This window comes from Salarias fasciatus, chromosome 23, assembly GCF_902148845.1.
Source record: "Salarias fasciatus chromosome 23, fSalaFa1.1, whole genome shotgun sequence".
NCBI lineage: Eukaryota > Metazoa > Chordata > Actinopteri > Blenniiformes > Blenniidae > Salarias > Salarias fasciatus.
Genome location: NC_043766.1, coordinates 20,312,448 through 20,338,449, shown reverse-complemented (window position 1 = coordinate 20,338,449; position 26,002 = coordinate 20,312,448). Strand labels below are relative to the sequence as shown.

At 39.8% G+C, this 26,002-nt stretch overlaps 1 protein-coding gene across 1 annotated transcript; it reads left to right on the top strand.

Moving 5' to 3' along the window:
• Positions 1-5,673: 5,673 nt before the first annotated feature.
• Positions 5,674-16,960, top strand: LOC115382065 (alpha-N-acetylgalactosaminide alpha-2,6-sialyltransferase 5-like). Its single transcript, XM_030083708.1, has 5 exons — positions 5,674-5,722; positions 6,245-6,466; positions 13,960-14,369; positions 16,012-16,119; positions 16,729-16,960. Exons 1-5 carry the CDS (start codon positions 5,708-5,710, stop codon positions 16,958-16,960), a joined length of 987 nt encoding a protein of 328 aa, XP_029939568.1. The 5' UTR covers positions 5,674-5,707.
• Positions 16,961-26,002: the final 9,042 nt, after the last annotated feature.

Here is a 26,002-nt window from a genome sequence, read left to right as displayed (position 1 = left end):
ATACAAACATCACTGAGACATTTGTCATGATGACATGTGGACTCACTCAGCCTTCCTGCAGTCTCCGTCGTCCCTCCTCTGATGTCTTGCACTTCTTCAGGTCCAAATCCTCCATTGTTTGAAAGTTTCATAAAATGTGCAAAGGCCTCAAACTATAGATCACCGGATAACTGTTTGACCGAAGGGTAAAACATCAGTTTCATTGTGTTAAATCTGTTTTTCCACTGGGATTCACTGTTTGTTTTCCCTTCATGTATATATTTATATTATTTATTGCCGTTCCTATTTCTTTCTTATTTTCACCAAAGAGTTGTTTCTAAATTTCATCATACATGCATGATGACAATAAATGGACTCTATTCTGTTCTATTCTATCTTTTGTGATTGAGTCACTGTTTGATTGAACTTGCCAACTTTTTTCAACTTGATGCATTTTCATGTTAGCTCCCTCCCCCGTGTTTTCTACTACTTTAGGAGGAATGCAATCATTATCAGTCACAGATTTTGGTTATTTTGGTCTTGTACCTGTTATTTCAAAGCAGATTCATAACGTTTGCGCATGGTTATAATCTTAATGACATCTGACTCTTGGAAACCATCTGATTTTGCATACTATATCCTTCAGTGGTTGGACACATTACTGAGGTTCTCTTTCCAGATGACTCGATATTTAAAGGTTTCTAGATTTAAAACTACCAGTAACTGTCAGAAATAAAAACATATATATATATGCTCATTTGTGTAGTTTCTTTTGAGTTTCCTTAATCTATTCTCTTCTTCTTCTTCTTCTTTCTATCTCTTCTTTTTTTTCAGAGCAACGAAAGTCACAGCATAGTAACAGAAATCAGTTAGATTTGTGATCAAATAATAAAAATGACAAATGGCTCCTACACACTGGGCCCTAATTGTTCATGTCAGGAGGACATGATGATTCAAAACATAATTACATAATGGAGAAAACAAATCATTTCAAATAAAGCAACAGACCAAAAAAAAAAAAAAAAAAAGCCAATCAAAAACCTTTCCATATGTTCACCCATAATATTTCATTAACTGCAACTCTGCAGTGATAGTTACTGGCCTGTCCAACATGCTGCCATGTTTCATTCCTGCTTCACTGTCTTTTCCACAGTTAAGGGATGAAATCTTGGAGCTTCAAGAAAAGGGCAGTGCTGCCTTCACCCTGCTCCTTCAGCGTTGTCCTCTCTGCCTCCTCCATCAAAGATATGGAACATCCAGCGCAAGCCGTCCAGCTGACACGGTGGATTAATGTCTTAGCAGTTAGACGGTTATCACCGGTTTCATTCCTTCGCTGTCCAGACATGGTCCTTCGCTGTAGTGGAGACTGGAGTCTTGGTCTTTCTAACACCTGTGGTTCTGCAGCCTCTGGTTCTGGCTCGGTTTTCTGTAGAGTTCTACAACCTTCAAGTCCATCACTCACAACAGACTATTAAGCATGTGAGCCTGTGTCTTGGTCTGAGTGAACAACCTGAGGTGAACCTGGAACGTCCAAGTCAGCAGACTTCACATGTTCATCTTCCGTCTCTGCTGCAACATCAGGATGAGAACCTTTCTCCTCAGCTTGGATATGAGGAATGTCAAAACCATCTAAAGATGGCCACTTAGACAGGTCCACCTCCTTGATGTTGTCCATGCTCACAGGCATTTTCTCCTAATATGATCTTTCTTTTACAACAGAGGGTCCGTCGTCCTGTGAAACTGAAGTTTCCTCAGACAGTGTCTTTGTGTCATTTTCCTTGAAGTCATGCAGATATTGATTGTTTGGCCGTGATCCTATTCACTGCAGCAATGGCCAATCCGATGCCTGGCTTTGCTGTGCTACTGCCTTGGATGGACTCCATCTTAATAGGTAGGATCGACAGGACGCAATCATGTGTTCCGGCCCCTGTAGGACCATCAGATCCTGGATGTGGTAATGTGCAGCTGCTTGGTGATTCCTTGGACTGTATGGAGTCTGTGATAGTGCTTTAATTTGGGTTCAGTACACTTGTCATCTTTGCTCATGTGCCCAGTACACAGGCAGGCAGAAAAATTTCCTTCCTCCAATAGAAAGTTCATTATCTCCCACTGCTTCTTCCGCAGCTTTGAACACTCCTCCACTGAGTGCTCAGCAGAGCTATGCACATTTGACTCTTGCTTCCTTGCAACTTTACCTTCAGTTGCTAGGCTTGAGGAGGCTTTTTGCAGCGGCTTCATTCATATTGATGCTCCCAATTTGTATCCTTATTTCATAAGAAAGAAAGAAAAACCATGAAACAATAGACCAGTCAGTTACTGCAAATACCAGTTCATTTAAATACCAAAGGGAAAAGTAATTTTTTCAATCGTCATTTCAAAAGTTCAACCCACACACAACACAAATGTCCATGAAAATAAAGTATCTTCCTTCGAAGTAATGTCTCTACTTCAAGCTTCAGTTTCAGTTATTGTGTGCACACTTTTAGTTAATGGCATTAATGACTGTGTGTGTGTGTGTGTGGTTCTTTATATGAATTCTTAGCAAAGCTTTCCTCAACTGTCTGCTGCTCCGCTGCTGCCGCTCCGATGCTTAGTACACATGGCACATGGTGGTGCACTGCTCGCTCTGGCTCTGCCGCTTGATCCCGCCAACCGGAGATCCGCTGCTCGGCTCCGCTCTTTCACTCGCTGCCGCTCCTACGCTGACTCCGCCAATCGGGGACTTCTACCCGCCTCCGGCTCCGACGCCCCTCGCCGCAGCACCCAATGCATCGCGTACGGACCCCGCCGTTCCGGTGCTCCTCCGTGAGCCCCGGCTGTGACGATCCAGCATCTCCAAACCACAGCCTCCTTCCAGCACACGTGGAATTCCACAGACTATCTCCAGTCAGTCAGCTGATTCCGTCCACGATCCTTTGCGCAGCAGTCTTCTGACTTAAAACGTGCAGCCCGTTCCCAGCCTGGGCTGGTAAACTGAGGGTGGAGATTGACAACCGATTCGGACGCGTGTCTGCGGCGAGTCAATCAATCAGTTCCACTCATTTTCTCCATTTGGGTACGGTGACCCATTTATTTTCCTCTGTGTATAACTCCACAGTTTACAAGTGCCAATCTGGAGCCGGAGAATTCACACTTATGGTCTCAACCGCCGCTCAAACACATTCAGAAGACACAATTCAGAAACTGGACAACACATTATGATGGGCTGTTTTGTATGTGCAATGTGTGATCAAATGTTTAGTGTGTGATCAAATATACTATACAAACTTCAATTGAAGTTGTATAAATCCTGTGTTAGTAAGTTTGTTGGGAAGGGTAGCCTAATTTTACATGATCAGTTCTGGTATAAGGTGGATATTGTCATTTGCTTAGTCCTGATTATATGAGTTATGACCAAAAGATAGATCATAGACAGGTAACCAACATCGGTATGTGTCTGTCTATGAAATGTGACCATTCTAAGCTCATGTGTTGTTAAGGGAAAAGGAAGAAAGGAACAAAAAAGAGAGACTCTGGACTTGTTTTTTATATTTTTTATTTTTTATTTTATTATTGTTTCTTTTGTTTTTCATGCGTATGACTTTACTTTATAAAGCATCCCACATTGTATAGAGGGAAAAGGTGAATTAATGTATGTATATTGCACGGATACTGTTTGATGCTTTCACCTCTGGACTTCTTTGTTTGTTTTTTTTCAAACAGACTGGAGTGGGAGGTATGGGCACCGGTTGTATGGGGGGCAGGCGTAAATAAGCTTTAGCTTCAGCCTACTTCTTTTTTTTAGCCAATATGTATTTAATTGTTGTAAATCTCGAAACTGACCAATGCAAACTGCTCAGAAAATGAAATAAATTAAACTAAACTTTTTGCTGTCCGTCTCGCACACCCAGAGGCGGAGCGTGGGTCTCAGTACAGAGGGGGCGGAGCATTCTCGATGGGCCCTTATGATAGTAATTTTACCATTCAAACAATCCCTCATGCTACCATCAAACAACACACTAGTGCTCACTTTTATTGAGCCAAGCAAACCTCTATGTCTCAGAAAGCAGAATAAAGTCACAAACGAGTTCGCAAACTTGTTCTGAAGAACAAATACACATATGCACGCACACACACGCACACACACACACACACACACACATACATACAAACAAATGCAGATTGACAGGCGTCACTCTCAGAGCGTCCGCTGTCCATGGTGCTGAAAACTTAGATAAAAAGTCACGGGCTACATCTGTACCATCTTTGATACAGCTTAAATATAAAATGAACACAGCTGGTCTAAAATTACACAATCTATTCAGATAGATATAGAAACAGCTATCTATATCTTTTGGAATTCACATATATTAGAAAAAAATAGACTCGGCGGTCTCTTATAGTTGAGAGCAACACAAGGCACATTCAAATATCCAGGTGTTCAAGACCACAGCATTCTGATAAAGATAATATTTTTGAAGGTTTCACTGACTCACCAGTGGCTCCGATGTTAGGTTTTGGGTAGTACCGCTAGCGGCTAGCAGTGTTTAGCATACTCGTACTGTTTAACTTTCCTCCAGAGAGTTCAGATCAAGTGTAAAAGAAAAAACTCGTCAATGCCGCACAGCCAATCAGCGCTGGCTTACAGCTCTGATGCATTCATGGACAGTCGTAATGTAAGAACTGGCAAATTGGAGCCCACAGTCATATGCGTACCTTCTCTCACACACTGCACATTTTATTATAATAATTTGTTTCCGATTAAATGTGAACATATCACATAAAACGGGCACTATGACCTTGTGGGCCCTGGGGCGACCGCCCCCTTGCCCCCACTCTGGCTCCACTACAGCGCACACCTGAAGCCTAAGAGCACACATCCTGCTCCCCCTTGTGGTCAAATTGTAGAAATGACAAATGATAAATGGCTGGTTGTTCACTACGAAAACTCAGTAGAAGGTACAACAGTCATTAGGAAAAAAAAGAAAAAAAACTTATTCAAAGATATTGCAAACACTAGTTTCCTGATTGAAATATAAAAAGGGTGTTCTCTGAAATGTACCTGCTGTCTCTCGTTGTCCTTGTTGTGTCTTTTATCTATTTTTAGCGACACAAATGACCAGGAGTCGGCAGATAATGTTCAGTCACTTTTACTGGAGTCTTTCAAAAGAAGCGTGAATCACACAACACGACGGCGCATGAGAGTGACGTCACCAACCATTCCCAAATTCACAAATGAAATGATATATTCTCTTCAATACACTACAGTTTCTGTAACAGTATAATAGCAGATATTATATGTGCCTACATTTAGCTCATCTTGCTGCTTCTACCAAAATTAGGGCAGACCTAATAAAGCTAGCCAATAAGGCCAATAACTCATTTTCAATTAATTCATTATTTTGGCATGGACAAATAAAATAGGGTTGTCTTTTTTTTTTTTTTTTTTTTTTTTTTTTTTTGAAGAGCTGTAATCAATTACTTTTCAGTAACTCGCACAACACTAACCGCCTCCTATGAACCTCTGGTGAACCCTGAAACTGTAGTGAGCCTGAAGACAGGTGTTTTAGGACCATGAGGAGAGCGGATTGAATGAGATGAGGGCGTCCATGTAGAGGAGCAGAGCATGGGAAAAGAGTAGTGGAGCGTCGTTCTCCACAGCGGAGCGCTGGTGCCAATGATGAGTCCCGTCGTTCGGTGCCGGTAGAAAGAAAAGCCTCCGCGCGCCTGGAAACGAGGGGAAGCGAGGATGAAGATGAGAGTGGTAATTAAGACCGAGAGCTGCAGTAAATATGACAGTAATGTTCCTTTGTGAGGATCTGTAGTGTTTATGGTGCTCTGAAGTGAGTTAACAATCTGACCTGTGTGTGTGTGTGTGTGTGTGTGTGTGCGTGCGTGTGTGTAAACCGTAAAGTTTCTATAGTTTCTGTTTATTTTCTGCATGCTGTGACTTAGTGTAGGGCAATTATGCACAGGAACTCAGCAGCCTTATGCTATTTTTATAACATGAAAACATGTTGCCTTGTGCATAGAACATGTGGAGCACATTAGAGTATCCTTCTGACGACTACATGAGAAAAGCACATTTATCATTATTACTATTTTTATTTTGCTTTGATATTTAATTAGCAGCATTTTATTTTGTATCTATTTATTAGCTTTTTTTATTCCAAAGTAAAGCTCTCACATACATCTTGTTCTCTCAGTGATTGACTTTTTTTGATGTAGTGCTCTGACTTGCTGTTGTTTTGCTTCTGTCTTTCCTCTGGCTCGTGTGTCTCTCCAGTGCCAAGGGGTTAGTGGTATCATCATCATTACCATGGTTACCAGCTTCATGGTGGTGTACAACAGCAGCTCTGGTGACAAATCATTGTTCGCATTATCATCCTCATCCTCATTGTCTTCGCATCATTCGGATGCTCCTGTTCCAGCCACAAAAGGACCAGACAGACCACAGATGCTCCCAGCATCAAGTCTGGATGGGTACACAGGTGTTCTGGATCTTAAGGTAAACATAAATCTGCACACTGCAGGATCCCCTATAAGGTTGTGTTGTTATAGGCAGTGATGATTTGGCCCTTGGTTCTTTAATTCAGAAAGACACATAGAGACACAAAGTCATTTATGTTCAACATGTTTAGCTTCACAGCTTCATTTAATTCAATCATGGGTGGCTGTCCTTTATGTACCAGTCATCTCATGTCCTCAGTCAAATAAAATGTCAACAGTCTGCTTTTTCTAACTGCACTTCCACATTTATCATTGCTTGATCATATGTATCAAACACAGAGAAGCTGAAACATAAAGGCAACACTGATTGCAATGATTTTCTTTTTTAAAGTGCAACTAATCTGTATTCTGTGGTCATCCAGGTGAAACGGAGGGAGTAGCATGTAAATGTCTAGCATAGGTATGGCCTGAAAACCTGGATCTGCTTGGGCTTAAAAGGAACTGAGTCTGTGCTGCATTTAATATCTTTGCCTGTCTTCATATTTGATAATATTTTGTTGTCTTTTTACACTTGCATAATGCTTTTGCTTTAGTCTTTTATTTTTCACTTCCTGAATCACCTCTTTGTTTTTAGAGTAAAGTTATACAGGTTAAAAGTTTGGCATTTAAAAAAAAATACAACAATAAATAAAAATTCAAAAAAAAAATATTTATTATAGCATGTTATTTGTATCATCCAATTTGTGTAGCATTTACCTCAAAATTTTGCTCTGGGAGTGCTGGTTCAGAAACATCTATAGTTTTTAGTTTCTTAATTTATAAAATATATGCTTACCATTGAATATTTATCAACACAACACTTAAAACAGCATGGGTGTCTACTTGAATGGCTTGTTAAAATGTAGTCCACTATAATTTTTCTGTTGTGTCAATAGTGCCTCAATTTTTTCTGTGATTTTTTTCCATGAATTTTATTTAAACAGGTGAGTCTCATTGAGACCCAGGGTCTCATTTTCAGGAGCGATCTGTTTAGGGTGGGAGAATGTGGGCAGTGGACTATCACTCAGACTCAGCAGATGGATGGATGGATGGATGGATGGATGGATGGATGGATAAACACAGCAGAGGAGAAAGTACATGTTTTTTCAAATTGAAATGGAGGAGACAAGTGTTGGGTCACCTTTCAGTGTTTAATAATCAATGAGAAGAGAGTTAGTTTGAGGAATACAAAGCTTGCTGAGTTGATGCATTCATCATTTTCTGTATAGTTTTGTCTTCAGTGATCAGATCATTTAAAGCTCATATCTAGATCTAATCTAGAGCATTTTACAGGTGTAATATAAAGAAATGTGATGTAGCTACGTCAGCCATTGTTTTATGTCATTGGCACTCTGTTGTTGACTGTCTTCTGATTGTCTTCCTCTTTACTGACAACTGAGCCATGATGGACTCGCATTGCAACATTTTCATGCTTCTTAGTGTCAAGCTGCCCCCCTCTCCCATGGGGGGCTTCAGCGCTGCTGCTGCTGTTGCCTCGCCCTCGTCAGAGCCTGGGATTGACTAACTAGGGCAGACCTGCGGTGGGATCTTTGGAGTGGGTGGATTCGTCTGTGCAGTTCCCTGCAGGGTCATGTGAGGTCTGCTACTGCTGTAGGGAAGCTTGGCTTTGACACAAGTGTGTGCATGCACGCACGCACACACGCACGTACGCACACACACACACACACACACACACACACACACACACACAGAGGTACTGCAGTCGTACACTCATGGAGACAACCCAATGCAAATGCCCAGGCATGCTGTTAAAATTTTATGCCGTCATCAGAGTCAGAGATGCTTGAAAATGTGGAGGAGAACTCTGTCTATTGTGCCTGCTGGACCTTTTTTTATGGTCTGCATTAACTGATGTGCGATTCGTGTTTGCACGCACAGTGGTTTCACTGAGGTGGGTGGTGGTCTGTGACATCTTTGGACGTTTTTTTTTTTTTTTTTTTTTCACCCATGAGGTGGAAAAACACCTAGCATGCATTAATCACCAAGAAGGTGCTGCTTCATGCCACTAAGGTTGAATGGTATATGCTTGGCTTTTTTCCTCTTGTCATTTTATTGCCTTTACAGCAGCACTGAAATCCAACCACCCTTATACTGAAAAGTGAGACCTTGAAGTTAGGGTTAAACATTTATGTGATTTACTCTGTGCAGCTCGGTGTCTTGGCATGTGCCTTGTTCCTCTCTGTCAGCCCTCTGCAGGGCTTCCTGCACATTCTTGTGTGATGTTTTTCTTCTGGTACGTATTTCATTCCTTTGATAAGTTGCAGTAATTAGAGACGGGTAGTTTCTTACAAATGCACACACGCATGCATGCATGCACGCACACACACGCACACACACACACACACAGTGTCCCTAATCTTCCTCTGCAGTCTTCATCTTCTCTCCTTCGCTAATGTTTTGCTGATTCCATTTAAAGAGATATTGACCTTTGAAGAACTGTCAGCAGAATCAATCTACACTGGCCTTTATAGGCTGTAATCACAAAGCCCGTGTGAAAGCATGAACGTAGACTGTTTGCTTCTGCAACTTTCTGATGTACCTACTTATTATGGGTAATACCTCTCGGTGTTCTGACAGCCTTTAATGCAGTCAGCCTTGGAGAAATAGGTGTCATTATAAAGTGAAAATGTTCTGCCTACGCTGACTCTTCTTCACCATTCATTTTAAGAGTGTTGTGTAGCGCAGAGATGCAGCTCATCAGCACAGATGACATGAGCAAATAAATAATGAACAGCTTTTTTATGAGGGTGCTTAATGGATGAATTCCCTGGGTGTGGAAATTTTTAATCCTACTTTAAGTAAGGATGCACTTATGGCAAAACCAGCAATGCTATCTGCTGTCATGCTCAAAGTGGTGTTACATCAACTATTTTGTTGTCCTTTTTTTTAAACTGTTAATGCAGATTAAAAACCATTATCTTCTTTATTGATTCCCATTGCCCTGTCTGGATAAGGTGACTGGCTAAAGGCAAATGGACACCATAAATACCACATTGCCAGCATCTTGTTCTCACTTTGGTGCTATGGTGCTTCATTCCCTCCGCCATCTACCACAGCGGTCCAGTCAGACTCTCACTGGATTTAGAGCAAAATTCCAGCTTGATTGTCTTTCTTGAAATTGAAACCAGAGCAAGTTTAAATATGTGAATAGAATATGTGTCACTGGCAGGAATTTAATGAGATCTCTGAAAGAACTGTCAAGAACGCTTCATTATAACTAATTGGTGTGTGACGAATGAAAGCAGTGCCAATCATTATTACAGCCTCACGCCACAGAAGAGATACCAATTTAACCTATTTCCTCTCTTGGAAAGGTCAATAGCCTTATTGTTGACATTTTGGAAAGTCACTTAAATGATCAAAATCTAAACAATTAGTGTCATTGTAGAACAGAAGATACCGTTCTATTTTCTTCCATACCACAGTCTGGACCAGAGGTTTGCTAACACTGGAGAACAGGGCTGTTGTATTGTGGTCTTTCCTGTATCGTCAAATTATTGTACTGTGAGTTTTAATACATGACATGAATTTTTTCAGACAAGTTTTGTCTGGATGGCTATCAGCCAAAATGCAAAATGGGCAGCATCAATTCTGCACTGAAGGACTCAACGGGAGAAAGAGTCTCGTACAGCCTGATACAGCTTATTCCTATGTGACATTTAGCTCTGTTGTTATCCAAGAACTATTACTAACTAACTAGTCAGTCACACTGTGACAATTAACACAGTTATACAAAATAATACAATTCCACATGATGACTCCTCTGTCTGCTCAGAACTGATCCTTCTGTCTGCCACTGAAAGAGTCCTCAGAGAGTTTGAACCATTTAGCCGCCTTTTCTTGAAAAATGTTAAGTATCTAGTTTTTGACCTGAGTCTGATTTTTTTATTTTGGGAAAAAAATGTGTGAATCAAAATGTGAGAGCTATTTATAGGCTGGGGAAAGTCACGGAGACAGCATGGACAAACATGTGGCAGAATTCACTTGCTTGGTATTGGGTTAATATCTCCCTATAACATTACAGACATATTTACATAAAAAATTTGGAGCATAACCTTATCATCATCACATCAGTACCAAAATATAAAAGTCATCCTCAAGGATTTAACTTTATGTCATATTTCCCTTATGCAAAATAGCATTATGTTTTATGTGATACTGAGCTTTATTTTTCTAGGGCTTCTTCATACCCATGTTCAATGTTGTTTGAATTTATAGTCTTCTTTTGTCTTTTTTACCTTAAAATTGTGAATCTAATGGCAAGTGTTTAATGATACAATAAAACAGATTCAATGTACGTTTAGAGGTTCTATCCATCCATCTTCTATACCACTTATATCTTTTCCAGGGTAGCGGGTAGAGGGGCCATAACAATCACATTTAAGTATCCAACAGTGCTCTTTCTGCTCCAAGTTACTTGATACTTTTATATGAATCGTTTAAAATACATTATTACCTCAGAAAATATGAGCCCTATTACGTTGTGCTTTGCAACTCCTTTGTGACCTCCACATAGCTCAACCATGTGGAAACTTTCTGCTGTAATTTTGTGCTGTTTAGTTATTTTCTAACCAAATGGGTTTTTAAGCATGAGGTTAGGTGCACAAAAGAAGCTCTTATGTAGCTTTAGATGCTGACTGATGGGGTTTTGCTCTGAAAGCAATTATGATTGTACATCTCCATGGAAAGTGTGTAATCGGGATCATACTGATGAGTCTGGAGTCAGTGAGTGGGCGGTAATTGACAAGGACAGGAACTAGAGCCACATTTGGAGCTACTCAGTTTTTCTGCTGCTGCTGCTTTTAGCATGCCAGCTCTTTATAACCCAGCTGACTTCTTATCAGACTTCATGCCTTGCATCTAATCTATAATGCTTCCAAGTCTGTACATTATTGATTGTGGAAGACAAACCACTGTCTGTGTGGTGTAGCTGAAGCCGAGGATGAGGTGGGAATAAGCACAAGTGTTCAGCAGCTTGTTGGTTGGTGATTGAATATTGGTGAAATCCATTTGTAAGATATTTGCTCATTCAGTAGCTGAGGTTTGTAACTTTGGCTGTCAAGCTTGTGAAATCCCCCATCTGGTTTTGAAAGGCCCTCTCGCTGTGATACAGGCTCTATAAGTGCCTATTTCCCAGCAACATCAAGCTGTCAGATGCTCAGGGAGCTAGGGCAAAGCTTCAGCAACGCTGTCAGGGACACTTTTATCATCTCAGTGGCACTTAAAACCATGATACAAGCCCTGCAACCTTCAATTGCCTTTACTTGTTTTAAAGATTCCATGGTGACTCAAAGTTGCTTGGAAGTAATTGGTTGAGCAGTGCTGAGGGGAAAACACACTCAATCTGTTGTATGTAGAAGAAGAGACAGCTAAATGGACTGAGATTTTTTTTTTCTCTCTTTCTGAAAGCTAAGATAGGGAGGGCATATTTGTTTAGGGAAGGGTGCATTTTGTTCCAACTTAGCTGTTATGGAGGGTGGGAGTCCTCTCAGACTTAATGCACAGCCGAACACTGGGTTATGGATTGAGACACTAGTACAGATTCTGTCCACAGAAACGTGACTGCAGTACACAATTGAGGTAATGTTCGACACCGCACAGTCACTTCAGGACATCCCCAGACACCACAGTCACACACACCTGTAGATAGACAGATGCATATATGCACAGGAGGGAGTCAATCAATGTGGGGGTCACAGACATAGTGGGAGTCCTTTATAAATATAACTGTGGGAGCCACAATAGCCTGTGGCGCTCGTAATATCTCCTGTATGCACACACACACACACACACACACACACACACACACACACACACACACACACACACACACACACACACACACACACACACACAATTCCACCTCAGAGCCTGATGGAGTGTGAAGCTCAGAGCACAGTGCAGAATGCCAATGTAGTTCTCTATTAAGGTTGGGAATAATTCATGTGAAGGGTCTCTGGGTTTTTGCTGTCAGATCATTCAGTCCAGGCTCACCTTTTTCAACTTTGAACATCTGACTGGACACAAGATCGAAAACGCCTGTTCCTTATAATTCAAACCAATACGGCAGCTAATAAAACTATATTCTAGCCTGACAGATCTGTCTCCCCTGAGTGCACTGGCTTTTGTAATACAGACATTTCTTGGTCAATTCCTGCAATTCTTTTTTAGATGTATGTTTTTTTTAAGAAAAATCATGCCTTGACTATGTTGGAATGAATAAAACTAGAAGTAGCATGTTTCCATAAAATGATAGTACTGGAGAATATCCTATGCTCAGTTGTCAGCCATTATAATCAGCAGTATATTTCAATAAATTGATATTTTTTTAGACCTGTTTGATTGTATGAAACAGAATTAGGCCAGCATATGAATATCATTTGTTTGATTAAAAAAAAATGTTTAGACACAAGTAATTAACCTGTCAGTTTCCAGAATGGGGGGAAAAAATAAAATGAAACCCACACTTTCAGCGGCAGTATCAGAGAGGCTTCATGTCAAGCATGTCATGTGTTGTGCTGTGCCGACTGGGATAAAGTTGCAAAAGTTTATTGCTACTTGGAAAACCAATCAAAATTAAGCTGTAAAATTAAGCACAGGAAAAAAGATTGACCTTGAAGCTTCATGTTCTGGTTTCAGTTATTTGCTTCACCACTACGTGTCATTCTGAACTGTTACTAACTACCTGAAGGACTGGCTTTAAATGGCTGAATTCACAATGTGATTCTACTAACGTTGGTTATTATGTGACATTTAGTCCTTTAAAAACCATAAGGGCAAAGTTATTGGGTTTGACAGAGATATTCTAACAGATTGAGGTTTACCTTGACTTTGACATTTATCTGTCTTTTATACAGCATTTATCCACATGACTGCACACAGGTTGTTGTTATTGTTGTTGTTTTGCAACAGAATAAAGTTGTTTTTAAGGAAAAACCTCCCATTCATAACCAATTTTTATCTGTACCTTCTTCAACAATATTCCTCTTACTGATCTCTGCTTAAGGATGTCACTTCTAACTTTGCTCTTGTATGATTCATTATTCTACCAGAGTTTTTTTCAAAAGCTGAGAATGAACTATTTATGACATCTTCTTGGCATGTTTATCTTCTTGATTGTTGAATTTGTCTCTGTATATAACCACTTGCATTTGTTAGAACGGCTTCTTATTACACCAAGGTTTTGATAGCTTTTGACAGTCTGCAATGCTCCTCAGAATAATAAAATCCCTGTGGCATAAGATAATGATTGAAGATTCTTGGGAAATTTTTAATCCATGATAAATAACATGATTTTTTTTTTTTTGGTTGTCAAAACTACACACTTTAACTAACACTTGTGTAACTGGGCCACTTTTAAATGTCAGTCAAAAAACTACTGTCTTGAGGCAAGATGTTTCAAAACCTTGTTAGGTAATTACTCTGTCATTGGATATCACACTGCAGTCTCAGATAGATTGTAATAATGTATTTCATCCTTTACCTTTGCAGCCTCTGAAAATGCACTGTGGGACCTGTGCCCTTGTGACCAGTTCAGGCCAGCTGATTGGGAGCGAGAGGGGTGAAGAAATCGACCGCTCTGAGTGTATCATCCGAATGAACGACGCTCCCAGTGTACAGTATCAGCCCGATGTTGGGCGGCGAACGACTGTGCGAGTCATAGCTCACTCCAGCTTACAGAGAGTGCTGCGTAACCGTCAGGAGCTAATCAACGCCAGCCAGGAGACCGTGTTCATCTTCTGGGGACCAAGCATTGCCATGAGACGCGATGGAAGAGGTCATGTTTACAACAACCTTCGGCTGTTGAAGCAGCTCCTCCCCAAACTCAAAGTCTACACAATTACAAGGCTCAAGATGCTGAAGTTGGATGAATTATTCAAAAAGGAAACAGGGATTGACAGGTAAACATTCACATCTTATATCTGCAAAAGACAAAAACAGCCACAGAAAAAAATTGAAAATCAGAAAGTGACTAACATGTTAGAGTGGAGTGTGTCGACTGTTTCAAATACTTTCAGATGAAATATGCTGCAAGGTGAGAATCCATTTCACAGATTGTACTACTTTTTCTAAAACCTGGCTAAATTCCAAACAGTCACAGTTGTATTAACAGGATTAGGATTAAACATTGTCTTATCTCTGGCAGGAGTGTATGAAGTTTGATACATTCCCCAAGCCCATTGTTGCAGGACTAATGTAATGCTTACGGAGAGAATCGCAAAGAACTTCCATTGTGACATTACAAGTAAAAATTCCATGGTTAACCATTATGTGTGAGGGTTCATCTGAGCTTTCACGTTCCTGAGCTTTAATGATGGGATGCAGTCATTTTCTTAATCTTGATGTTCGATTCTTCATCGAACCCTGGTCATGTCCTTGCCTAAGTGTTTTTTGTGCAAGACACTGAACCCCAAGTTACTTACAGTGATGTATGAGTACCTTACATGACAATGTGTGTGTGTGTGTGTGTGTGTGTGTGTGTGTGTGTGTGTGTGTGTGTGTGTGTGTGTGTGTGTCTTTTACTGTTACACTTTTTTTTCATATTTGCAATATAATTGGTAATGAAAATGTATTTGAAAAGCATAATCAAGTTTTACTCTCCTGACATTTATTTTCATCATTTCTTCTCAAAGGTTTAAAAAAAAGAACAAAACAAAACCCCAGAAAACAGTTCCTCTGACTAGCAGACCTTTCACATTAAAATGCAACAATTTGAGTAAGATCCAAACAGCATTACATCCCACACACAAATATCACTTTTTTAGATGTAGCATAGATATATTTTCCATTGCAATATTTTATGAAAAATATTTCTTCCTTTTCTTACCTGAGGAAAAAGAAGAAATATAGTATTTTAGATTAGGAGATATACCTTAAGCAACAAAAGCTTTATTGCAATTAACATTGACATCCAGAACAAATATGTATTAAAAAGGACGAGTGTATTTTATTATGTTTCAGATTTCTTGACTCAAAATCATTTTACCTTTCTGTTTAATTCTAAAATATGTCACTTTCATGTTTCTGGAACACAGTTGTTCCTTTGAGCTTGTGATACAGGTTAACTGTTCTGTAGAAATGCGGCAGAATGAAATGTTGATGTTTTGACAATAAACCAAACTGATAAGATTGATAAGACATTTCACTGAATCCTGCTATTCATATAAATTTATCTGTAAGTGAATAATAGGCCCACCACTTGATAAAAGGAGGTTGTATCTGAGTAGGTATTCAATTGTTTAGCTTTTATGTAACTATAGCTAGCAACAGAAAACCAGACGTATTTATTTTTACTTTAGTTTCTGAGGCTGCTAAATATTTTGAAAATATCTGCATTCATGTTGTCATAACTTTTCTGCATTTCTTGCATTTATCATTTCAAAGCATTCTTGTACCTGAATGTGACTGATACGGTAACACATAAAAATGAATGTTCACAGCTTCAACATGATCTTTCTGTAATATTCATGGAGCGTTTCTCAGTGTACCTGTGCTCTGTGACTCAAGTTTTGCAGCAAATGGTGATGCCCTCTTGTATTCCAGGAAAGGTTCCAACTCCTGGTTAAGTACCGGCTGGTTCACCATGGCAGTCGCCCTGGAGCTGTGTGACAGGATCAGTGTGTATGGCATGGTGCCTCCTGATTTCTGCAGGTACTCTCACATTCTGTTTGTTCTTCTTTCCTTTTCTTTTTTTGCAGTTGTAATTGCTATTTTCACATACACACTATGTTGCCATATCTGTCAATACCACACACACACACACACACTCAGACACACACACACACACACACACACACACACACACACACACGCACGCAGAATGAAAACAGCACATGCCATTAATTTGTTCGAAGACACAAAGTGAAGCTTTTTTTATATGGTTATGTAGAAGCCTGGGTCACTAGAAATTTTCTTATTAATCTTCAAGGACACGAAGGACATTTTGAAATACTGAGAGTAGATTGAAATGACTCTTCTTTGTCACACCAGGCTCCATCTGTGAGCTTGGTGTAACTGTGACTATTAGAGAAATGAAAAAAAATTGTATAATGAACACAACTTTAAGCACGGAATCTTCTGATCTTTCAATTTTTTTCTTTGTTCCTCCTTCTCTTTATTTCCTGCTGTGCCTCACTTCTTCTCCCCCTCTCTACCCCTGCATCTCATCATCATCCCCGCTCGCTCTGCGCATCCCTTTTCACATCCGCATTTTGACTTTCATGCCTTTTTATGCTTCACTCCACACCTCCTTCTATTTAGATCTTCCTCCCATCGCACTGTACCATATCATTACTATGAGCCCTCAGGACCTGACGAGTGTTCCATGTATCTCTCCCATGAGAGAAACCGACGAGGGAGCCACCACCGCTTTAACACGGAGAAGATGGTGTTTGCAAATTGGGCCCGAACCCATGATGTTCATTTTTACCGGCCCAACTGGAAACCGACTGCTATTGGCTCGAACAGCTCATATACTCTTATTGGACCCTGAAAGTCACTCTACAGAAAATCCTACAAGTGTGGAATACATACATGGACTCTCTCTGGCATGCCACCTCCCTCTCAGGCCAGAGTGAACACATGAAACAGCAGTCGGTGAGAACAAGCAGCTTGTGGCTGTTAGCCGGCTGTCTAAGCTGCTTGGCAGAATGGGATCATTGCATAATAGCAGCACAAAGTCTCAATGTTTTGGAAGTGTGACTCTAATAGGATGAATTTTACACGGGAATCAAAGCCATGGAGGTTGGCAGAAGTGTTCTTTACAAAGCGTGGAGCTGTTTCAATTATACTTGAGCTGGCAAAGATGAAACAAAGAAAAAGATATATTGCAATAATTGCAGTTTTTATGATTAATTTCTGGTAATTATACACGAGTTTATGTCTCGGAGCAATCGTGTCCTTAGGATTATGCTTGTGACATTTAGGATTATTGAATTAGGATGTCACCATGCTTGCATTGCTAAACAGAACTAAGCACACTGTATAGTTATAATTGACAGAAATGATTGGATTTAAGCTCACGATAAACATACATGATAGATTTTGCCCTAAGTGAATGTAACCCTACTGAAAAGCAACATTATTTAACACATGAATGACTTATTCCCAATCATTATGCACAAAATAAGGGGGTTGTTTAATCAGCTCTAACATTTATTGTGCAGCAGACAGAAATGATCCATGTAGTGTATTCATTACTGAATATGTTTTGCACCAAAAAAAGGGAGGAAAGATCTCTGTCACACAGCACTGGGTGTCATCCTGACATAATGGAGGTTATCTGGGGTTACTCAAAGACACAGACAGGTCTGAGTGAACTTATGTCAACCGAACAACTGTTGTTAGCTGACCAAATGTTTACAGCAACCGAGAGAATTTCACCAAAACAGGTCTATTTGGGAAGAATTGATGCTTGTTTTTATTAACAGAACATTGTCACAGTCATCTAATGCTGTGTCTTATTCTGTTTGCCTTTATCAACTTCAGGTTGATTACTGTAACTTTTGTTTTTTTTTTCAGCCCTTCCGAAAACCTTTGCGTAGTACTGTAATTGTGATTATTGTGCAAGCCAATAAAAGACTGATGATGAATGCCTTATATGTTGTCATTAAAAATTTCCATCAGGGTTGGAACAAGGCTCCCAAAAAAAAAAAAATATATATATATATATAATAATATATTAAAAATATTAAAAATATTTTTAATATATTAATATATTAATATAATACTAAAAATATTATATATATATAAATATATATATATATGTATGTATGTATGTATGTATGTATGTATGTATATATATATATATATATATATATATATATATATATATATATATATATATATATACATATATATATATATATATATATATATATATGTAGGAGGTCACGGGTTTATTTTTTGTTGCTGCTATTGTTGCTGCTGTTATTGTTGTTGTTTGCAATTGTGTGAAAAATGGCCTTGAGACAATTGTTATATTTTAAAAAGGCAACAGCTGAAAAATATGTGACAGAATGAAGATTGTGTGAGTGTCATAATGGTTCTTAAATGTAATCACATGAATGTAAATTCTGTAAGTTACAATCCAGAATAAACTGCCCTGTGATGACTGTTTTTTTTTTTTTTTTTTAAATCTGATTTAAGTGGTCCCTTGAAGTTTTGAAATCCAATGAGCAAACCATCAAGGGCTTTTCTGTATTAGTGGTGCAATTGTTTTCATCAGAACAGCTTCTTCAGTCCTGGCCAGGAGGCTTATTTCATAGCCAATTTTAATACAGCTGGTAGTCAGCAAGGAATTATACTGAGCCATCCAACCTTATCTCCGGGTTGATGGGAGCAGCATGACTGTTGCAGAATTCAAGACGTGTCGTGCTGCAGACAAGGTCTGCGAAAAAAAAACTATAGAGACACTGACTGCTGTCTGTTCATGTGTTCATTGGGATTATACTAGAGGAGGCAGCACCAAGGTAGAATCGTAATGCCGACATGCTCTCAGGTGCTGTGAGAAAAGCCCATGAAGTGCTGGGGAGTCATGCTAAGTGCGCTGGCTGCTCCTTCGATCTGTGATGTGTGCACTGCACACCAATTACTGGCCCTTCAGGTAGAAAGTCTGGTTTTTAAAGGCTTCAAAGGACAAGCTGGCAGCAAATGAATCTACGACTGCTGACTTAAAAGGCATGCTTGAGACAGGGTCATCAATTCCTCTGACCTTGGAAACACTGAGATAAAACAATAATACTGAGATGACAGACACTGGAAAGGTGATGCAAGTGGAACAAGGAAAAGCAAAGATTTTGTATATATTGGCAAAAGTACTGAAGATTAGATTAGATTAGTTTAGATTTAGTGCTTAGTAAATCTGCTCCTGGGCCAATCTAGCCCCGCACGGACAAGAAAATGATCAGTCTATGCTTCAGTTTTTTTTCTTCCAATCCAACAGTTGATGTTTCATTCCACAATCTCAGAATCTAACTGAAGTTACTTAAGGATTAAAGAACTACAAATGATGTCCATACAGTTGTTGACATCATGTAGTTGGAAGTTACTGAATTTAAAGGGTACTAAGAATTTAAATGGTAGGTGTTGAAAGATCACTACATTTTTTTTTTTTCATGATGAAATTGATCCTGCAGAGAAGACATGAAACATTGACTGATAACTCATCGAAACCACATGAGGTGCTGATTTTCAACAGGAACTATTTTTATATTAAAGGTGCATCAAGGAGTTTTACAACCTTAAAAATACTTATTTTCCACCCTAAATATGTTACACATTTTTAATGTGTACAATGTGCCCTGACATATTCATTACAAGTACCTCTAACAGCGCTAAATTGTCATTTGAAAGTTGCAGTGCCGGTCTGGCACCAGCATTTTTTTTTTTTTGGGAGAATTTGAAAGGAATGACTTAATGCGCGCTCCGGCTGGTTAGGTTTCGTTTTGTCCGCCATTACTCCGCCAGATGCTTAGTGAGCAACAACTGAGCAGGATCTTCCAGAAAGTAAGAAAAGCCTGGCTTCTAGCACTGCCACAGCTCCAGCACAGACTCCACCAGGTAAAAGAAACTTAAATCTTACTTCAGCGCTACTAAACGAGCGAGGAAGGAGTTCCCCTCTTCCGTGCACGCGAGCCACAGGGACGAGTTTTTCACTGAGCTGCATTACGCCCAAGGCCTGCAGGGGGCGCTGTTTCGCATAAAATCTGCAAACTCCTTAAGGCACCTTTAAGCAAAACTGCAGTTAGTTTATTCCTCGTCCCTTGGTAATAGTTCTACATTTCATGTGCCTGATAACAAAACTACAATCATGCAACATATGCAATAATTCCAAAGTTATTCCAGAGAGAGAGAGAGAGAGAGAGAGAGAGAGAGAGAGAGAGAGAGAGAGAGAGAGAGAGAGAGAGAGAGAGAGAGAAACCATTTTTCAAGAATAAAACTGGTTTAATAAGATGTGGTCAGAATTTCAAAAGAGAAAAAAAGGGATTATTGTTGATTATTGTTATTCTTGTGACTTTTGATTTACCCTCTTTCAATAAAAAGCTACAAAGTATAACTTTCATTTAGCTCTACAGCAATTAAGTGCAACATAAGAAACCCTGTCTCAGCACAGTCTTCTGCTTTTGTTTTATTCAAATATAACTGAGAGCTGTCAACCAAAATTAATTGTTGTAATTGTTTTCTTACAAATTGATTTAGAACTAAAATTAAAGCTGCAAGCACCGTTTGATGGGAAAACTGCTCCTCAATCTGTTACTTTTGGGCCAAAGTGAGAAAAAAAATTACTATTGGGTAGGAAAACCGGTTATCTTTCAGTCTGTGAGGTTTTTTAAGCAGTCAGACTTTTAGTTTAGACAGCAGAGCCCTCAGCTTTGGAGAAATGTGACATTTCCCCATTTAGCTCCATTAAAAATGGGACAAGAGAGCAGAGGACACACCTTTTGTCTCTGGCAAAAATGGACAAATATCAGTGAAATTTTACCATATTTGATACATCTTTTTGTTTGGAAGGACCTTCTGGACAAGGATTATTTGATTCTTGGAGTGCTGCTTACTGGAGGTTCCTAATTTTATTGAAAATGGTGGAGGTTCAGCATCGTTGGGTTTATAATTAATATAAAAGTGTTTGGCCAGAGGTTTTTATTTAAAACATGACAATCGCCTACAATATGAAATAAGCCTAAGCATCTCAAGGTAGCATAACAAAAGTAAAATCAGTTATAGTCATCATCTCAACCACTTCTCAAAAGCAGTGGTGACTGGTCATTAGGGACAGGTGGGGCACAGCGCCACCTGCACAGCAACAAAGCCAGTGTTAAATCAACTCAGAGAGTTAAATTTAACAACAGTAAAGTGTGTATATGTTTCCACTATTTTCAGTGCTAATTTAACACTAGCACTAGTGTTAATGTTCTTACACTCAGCTATAGTTATTTATTTTAACACTATAGGGAGATTAATATTAACACTGGCTTGCCCTGGCAAAGCCTTGCTCTGTTTTCTTTTACCCGATGACTCTCTTTCACTCTGCCTACGTCGATGGCATACATGGTGGTCTGGATGAAGGTGAAGAAGCTGGACAGCGCATCATCATAGGGAAGGGCAAAAGTATAATGCACCTTGAAGAGCTCATCAAAGGCAGCAATTGAGGTCTGTATCCTGCAGGGAATGGCCTTCTGGTCCAGGATGATGTTGAAATCCTGGATGCTGTTGCTTCTTTCTCCAATACCAAGAAGAAAGGGCTATTAGCGACCGGTTTCTTATAGGGGGTTTCCATGCTTGACCCCACCTGAGAGAGAGAGGTTAATATTTCATAGTCAGATGTACACAACGAATGAATTCACAGATGGATCTATGAAAGAACACAACACTATTTTTGTGAGATGAATGGCTGAGTGATTTTTTATTTTACAATTTAACTGCATCTCCAGCACCAGCACCTTCATCCCCATTACCCATCTTGGCACCTGAAAAGCTTATAAATACTGTATAGTCTTCAGAAAATACCTTCATGAACTTGATAAGGTGTCTAGCAGCCTCCGATGCACACATCTTGCCTTTTATCTTGCAGACTTCTTGCCTTTTACTGTAGGAGGCGAAGCAGCAGAAGGATGGCAGTCATCTCAGAGTCCCACTCTGTAAATTAACCCCTGTTAATTTACACCAACACTAAAAAAATAACACTGGTACATTAGCTGTGTGGAGTCACCAGAAAGGACTGTAGGCAAACTCTTATAAATTCTTTAAGATTATCTGAAATATTTGTGCTGCGTTCAATGACGAGTTTTTTATTTTTATTTTTATTTTTTTATTTATTTATTTATTTATTTATTTATTTATTTTTACCAGTGGGGCTAGTTGGCACCAGAAAGCACATTTTGGCAGCGAAGGGGTTAATTTTTTCCATTTTATAAAATGTTTCGCCAGTCAAGATGCACGTGCGACATTTGGTGAGTGTTGGTTTTGGTTAGGAGGTCAAAATTGGGTTTATTTGGACGTTGGTATAATAAGAACCATGAAAAACCACCGGAAGAACAGAAGATACCTTGCCCTCCAGGGTTAATGATAATGATAATAAAACACTAGGAATACAACAGAGGCCTTGCTGCAGGCCTGCCTTTTGCTGGTCCCCAAGTCCTGACTAATTCCTAATTTCCATCACCAGTTAACCTAAACATGCATGTTTTTGGATCGTGGGAGGAAGCCGCAGTTCCTGGAGGGAGCCCCTTTTTGTTTTTATGTTTGCCGAAGTAATCTAAAAGTAACTGAGAGCAGTCTGGTAAGTTACTTTTTAACTGAAGCAATTAGAGTAAGTTACTGATTTACATTTTTTGACAAGTAACTTGTAATTGTATCGGATTGCAATTTTAAAGTAACCCTCCCAACGGCCTAAAACTGTCCCAGACCTGCCTTGTTCGTGATAGTTTAGCTTCATCAGCAAGCCTGCAAAATGCCATCTTCCTATGGAGACCAAACAGTTTGGAGTGTGCACTGAGTCTGCACTGACATCTGGTGGTCTCTTTTATTGGCAGCACTTTGTCTTCTAGTGCTGCATGCTTTTAATAACAGGCAAGTGTGTCTGTAGGATCTCCGGTATTTGACTTGTGAAGTGTAACATTGCATGGATGTGCAGCAGTTTATCTGGAGCATTTACAAAATGTTTTCTGATTGCTGGAGTGCTGACTGGAGAAGGCTTATTCAAAATAAAACATGGGCATTTCCCTGTCCTGTCTCTTCATTTGTTGTACAATTATTTGTAAGCATTGCACCAGCAGTTGTTTTGACATGCTTAGGGAAAATCCAATTATTTCAGTGTTGAAAATAGACTTACTAGTTTTACAATCTTTTTTTCTTACATTTTCTTCAATATTTTTTGGATTAAATGAATAATAAATAACATTCAGATTCTTCAAAATTTTGCTGTTTTTGTTGCTCTTTTTCTGTTTGCCTTAACAAGCACAGCCGTTTAGAAGATAATCTTTTGGAGATGTGGATGAATCAGCAACTACATTATGTAGGGCAAAATGATCAAGTTCTGCCCATACTCTGTTCTGTTAAATTGTTATTTGATACCTGGTTTGGAAGACATGTGGGAATCACTATCATACTCTCCCTGGAAACAAAACCTGTTCTTCCAGTCACTGTGTACCTCCATTGTTGTGGCTTTTGTTGTTGCGTTGTGGCTTTTAGATTAGATTTTGGAGGCAGCGAAAGAGGAGACAGACAAGGGAGCATAGTCGAGGGTTGTTTGTTGCCGACACACAGCACTGACAGCTGTCAAACAGGAAGGCCTCATTGACAGATTACTTCTGCCTTTATACACTCACCGCCCGTGTGCCACACCTCCCCACTTCAGATGTTGAAGCTTTTAAAGCGCTGTTGAAGACCCACCTTTTTGCAGTGACCTTTAACACAAGCTGAGAATGTATTGTGATCCGTATGTCTCCCTGTGCATCTGTTATAATTTGTATGTCATTGTTTTGTACAGCACTTTGGGCAGTGGAAACTGTATTTTAAATGTGCTTTAGAAATAAACTTGACCTTGACTTTCACCTTGACCACTTCACCAAACCCTTCTAATGTGAGATCTCATTGACGCCACACATCATCACATCACCATGGATTTTGGTGTTAGGATTCTAGTGTCTTTTTTCAGTGTCCCAGATCCACCTGCTGCTTCTCAAAGTCAGAAGAAGAAACAAATTTTCTCTGACGACCTCTGTAGCTCTTCCATGGTAAGTTTGGCAGGAAGTGGCTGAGCTTCATGCAAACTAATTGTAGTTGTCTGTATCCTCTGTAGTTAGCAGTTTAGTCTAACTTTCACCACAATGTTGCTTGTGTTTCTCTGTTGCAGAGCAGGAAGATGCAGGCTGAGCCCTCCACTCCACAGGACTGGTAAGAATCTTTCACTCAGTGAGACAAATCTGACCTCTTAACAGTCATGTGCCTAAATTATTTCCACTAAAGTGTAACAAAGTGAAGTTTCTCATCTGATCCAAATCTGTTTATCAACTTTGAGCTCTTACTGAATCCAACCTGGCATGTTTTACAATCATGTTTGCTTTCTTTCTTTCTTTTTTTCTTTTTTTTTGTTACATGTCATTGTAGTGATGGAGAATGGAAGAGTAAAAAATATTGCAACCCTGACTGCTTAGGGTAAGTACAACAGAGCCAGACGTAAATCTGATCTGTCACATTGTTCAGACAAAATGAGCTTGAGTTTTTGACGGTTCTGTGAGGAAGTCTTGAAGTTGTCTTTTCATTTTTCAGATTTCCAGACCTGGATCTGACCTGCTACATGAACACCAGCCTGCAGAGTCTCCTGACCCTGCAGGGCTTCGGAAGCAGTATCACCCAGATGAAACCCGTCTGCACTCTTGTGATGGCCAAGGCCACACATTAACCAGGAAGGTGAAGCCATTCACTCATTTTCTTAAGTTACAGCCACACCCCAAACATTTCATCTCACACAACACAAAATATTTGATTTAGAATAATTTTTTTTAGTATTCCACTGTTTAAATTGAGTGCATACTTTCACGCATTGAAAGACACCAACCATTACTTTTTGTGCTTATTAATTGTGTTTTTGAGTTCCATCCTTGAGTGGCAAAAGGTGTGGCAGAAGATGGAAGACTCTTTGTGCCAGAGACCACCTGATGAGCTGAACCATGTGCTGCCATGTCAGAGGGGGTTTGACTGGACCTAATTATACAAACCATTAGCCATGGACTGGGTTGTTTCTTGTTTCCCCCTCTTCTTTTGTTTGGTTTAGCCTGGCCCTATATTTACACTCCCTATCAGCTCATTCTGTTTAGGTCAGTTTTTTATGTTCGTGCCTCAGTTTTGTGAGTTGTTTTTGAGTTTGGTCTGAAAGCAAAATACTTGACCACGATAGATCTTTGCAAGAGATACTGGCAGGTTCCACTCACCCAAGAACTGACTGCTTTCAGGACACTATGGGACACTTCCAGTTCACGGTGATGCCGTTTGGCCTGCATGGAGCCCGGGCTACATTTCAGAGGCTCATGGACCACATACTGTGTAACATTACTGATTTTGCTGCTGATAATTTGGATGATATTGTCATTTACATATTGATGCATCTGATATGGGGGTCTTGGAGCTGTTCGTCTTCAGGAGACCACCAGACGATCAACATTCAGTTGCCTGTATTAACCAGGAAGTGTTGCCTCTGGAAGTTCGGTATTGAACGGTGGAAAAAGAGGCACTGGTGATCAAGTGGGCCCTCAACTCATTTTGATATTGCTTCCTAGGAAGAGAGTTTGGAGACGGACCACAAAGCTCTTCAGGGAATGCAGAAGATGAAGGACACGAATGGGAGGATTACCTCCTCCCTAGTATCTGCTAGTATCTAGCACTGCAACCATTCCCCTTCATCATTCGGCACTTCCCAGGGAAGGACAACCCCACGGCTCTCTCTCACAGTTCCAGCGAGAGTCCTGTAAGGAGGTGGGGGGGTGGGGGGGGTGGGGGGGGGTGACTGTAGTTGATGAAGAGTTTCCAGCACATC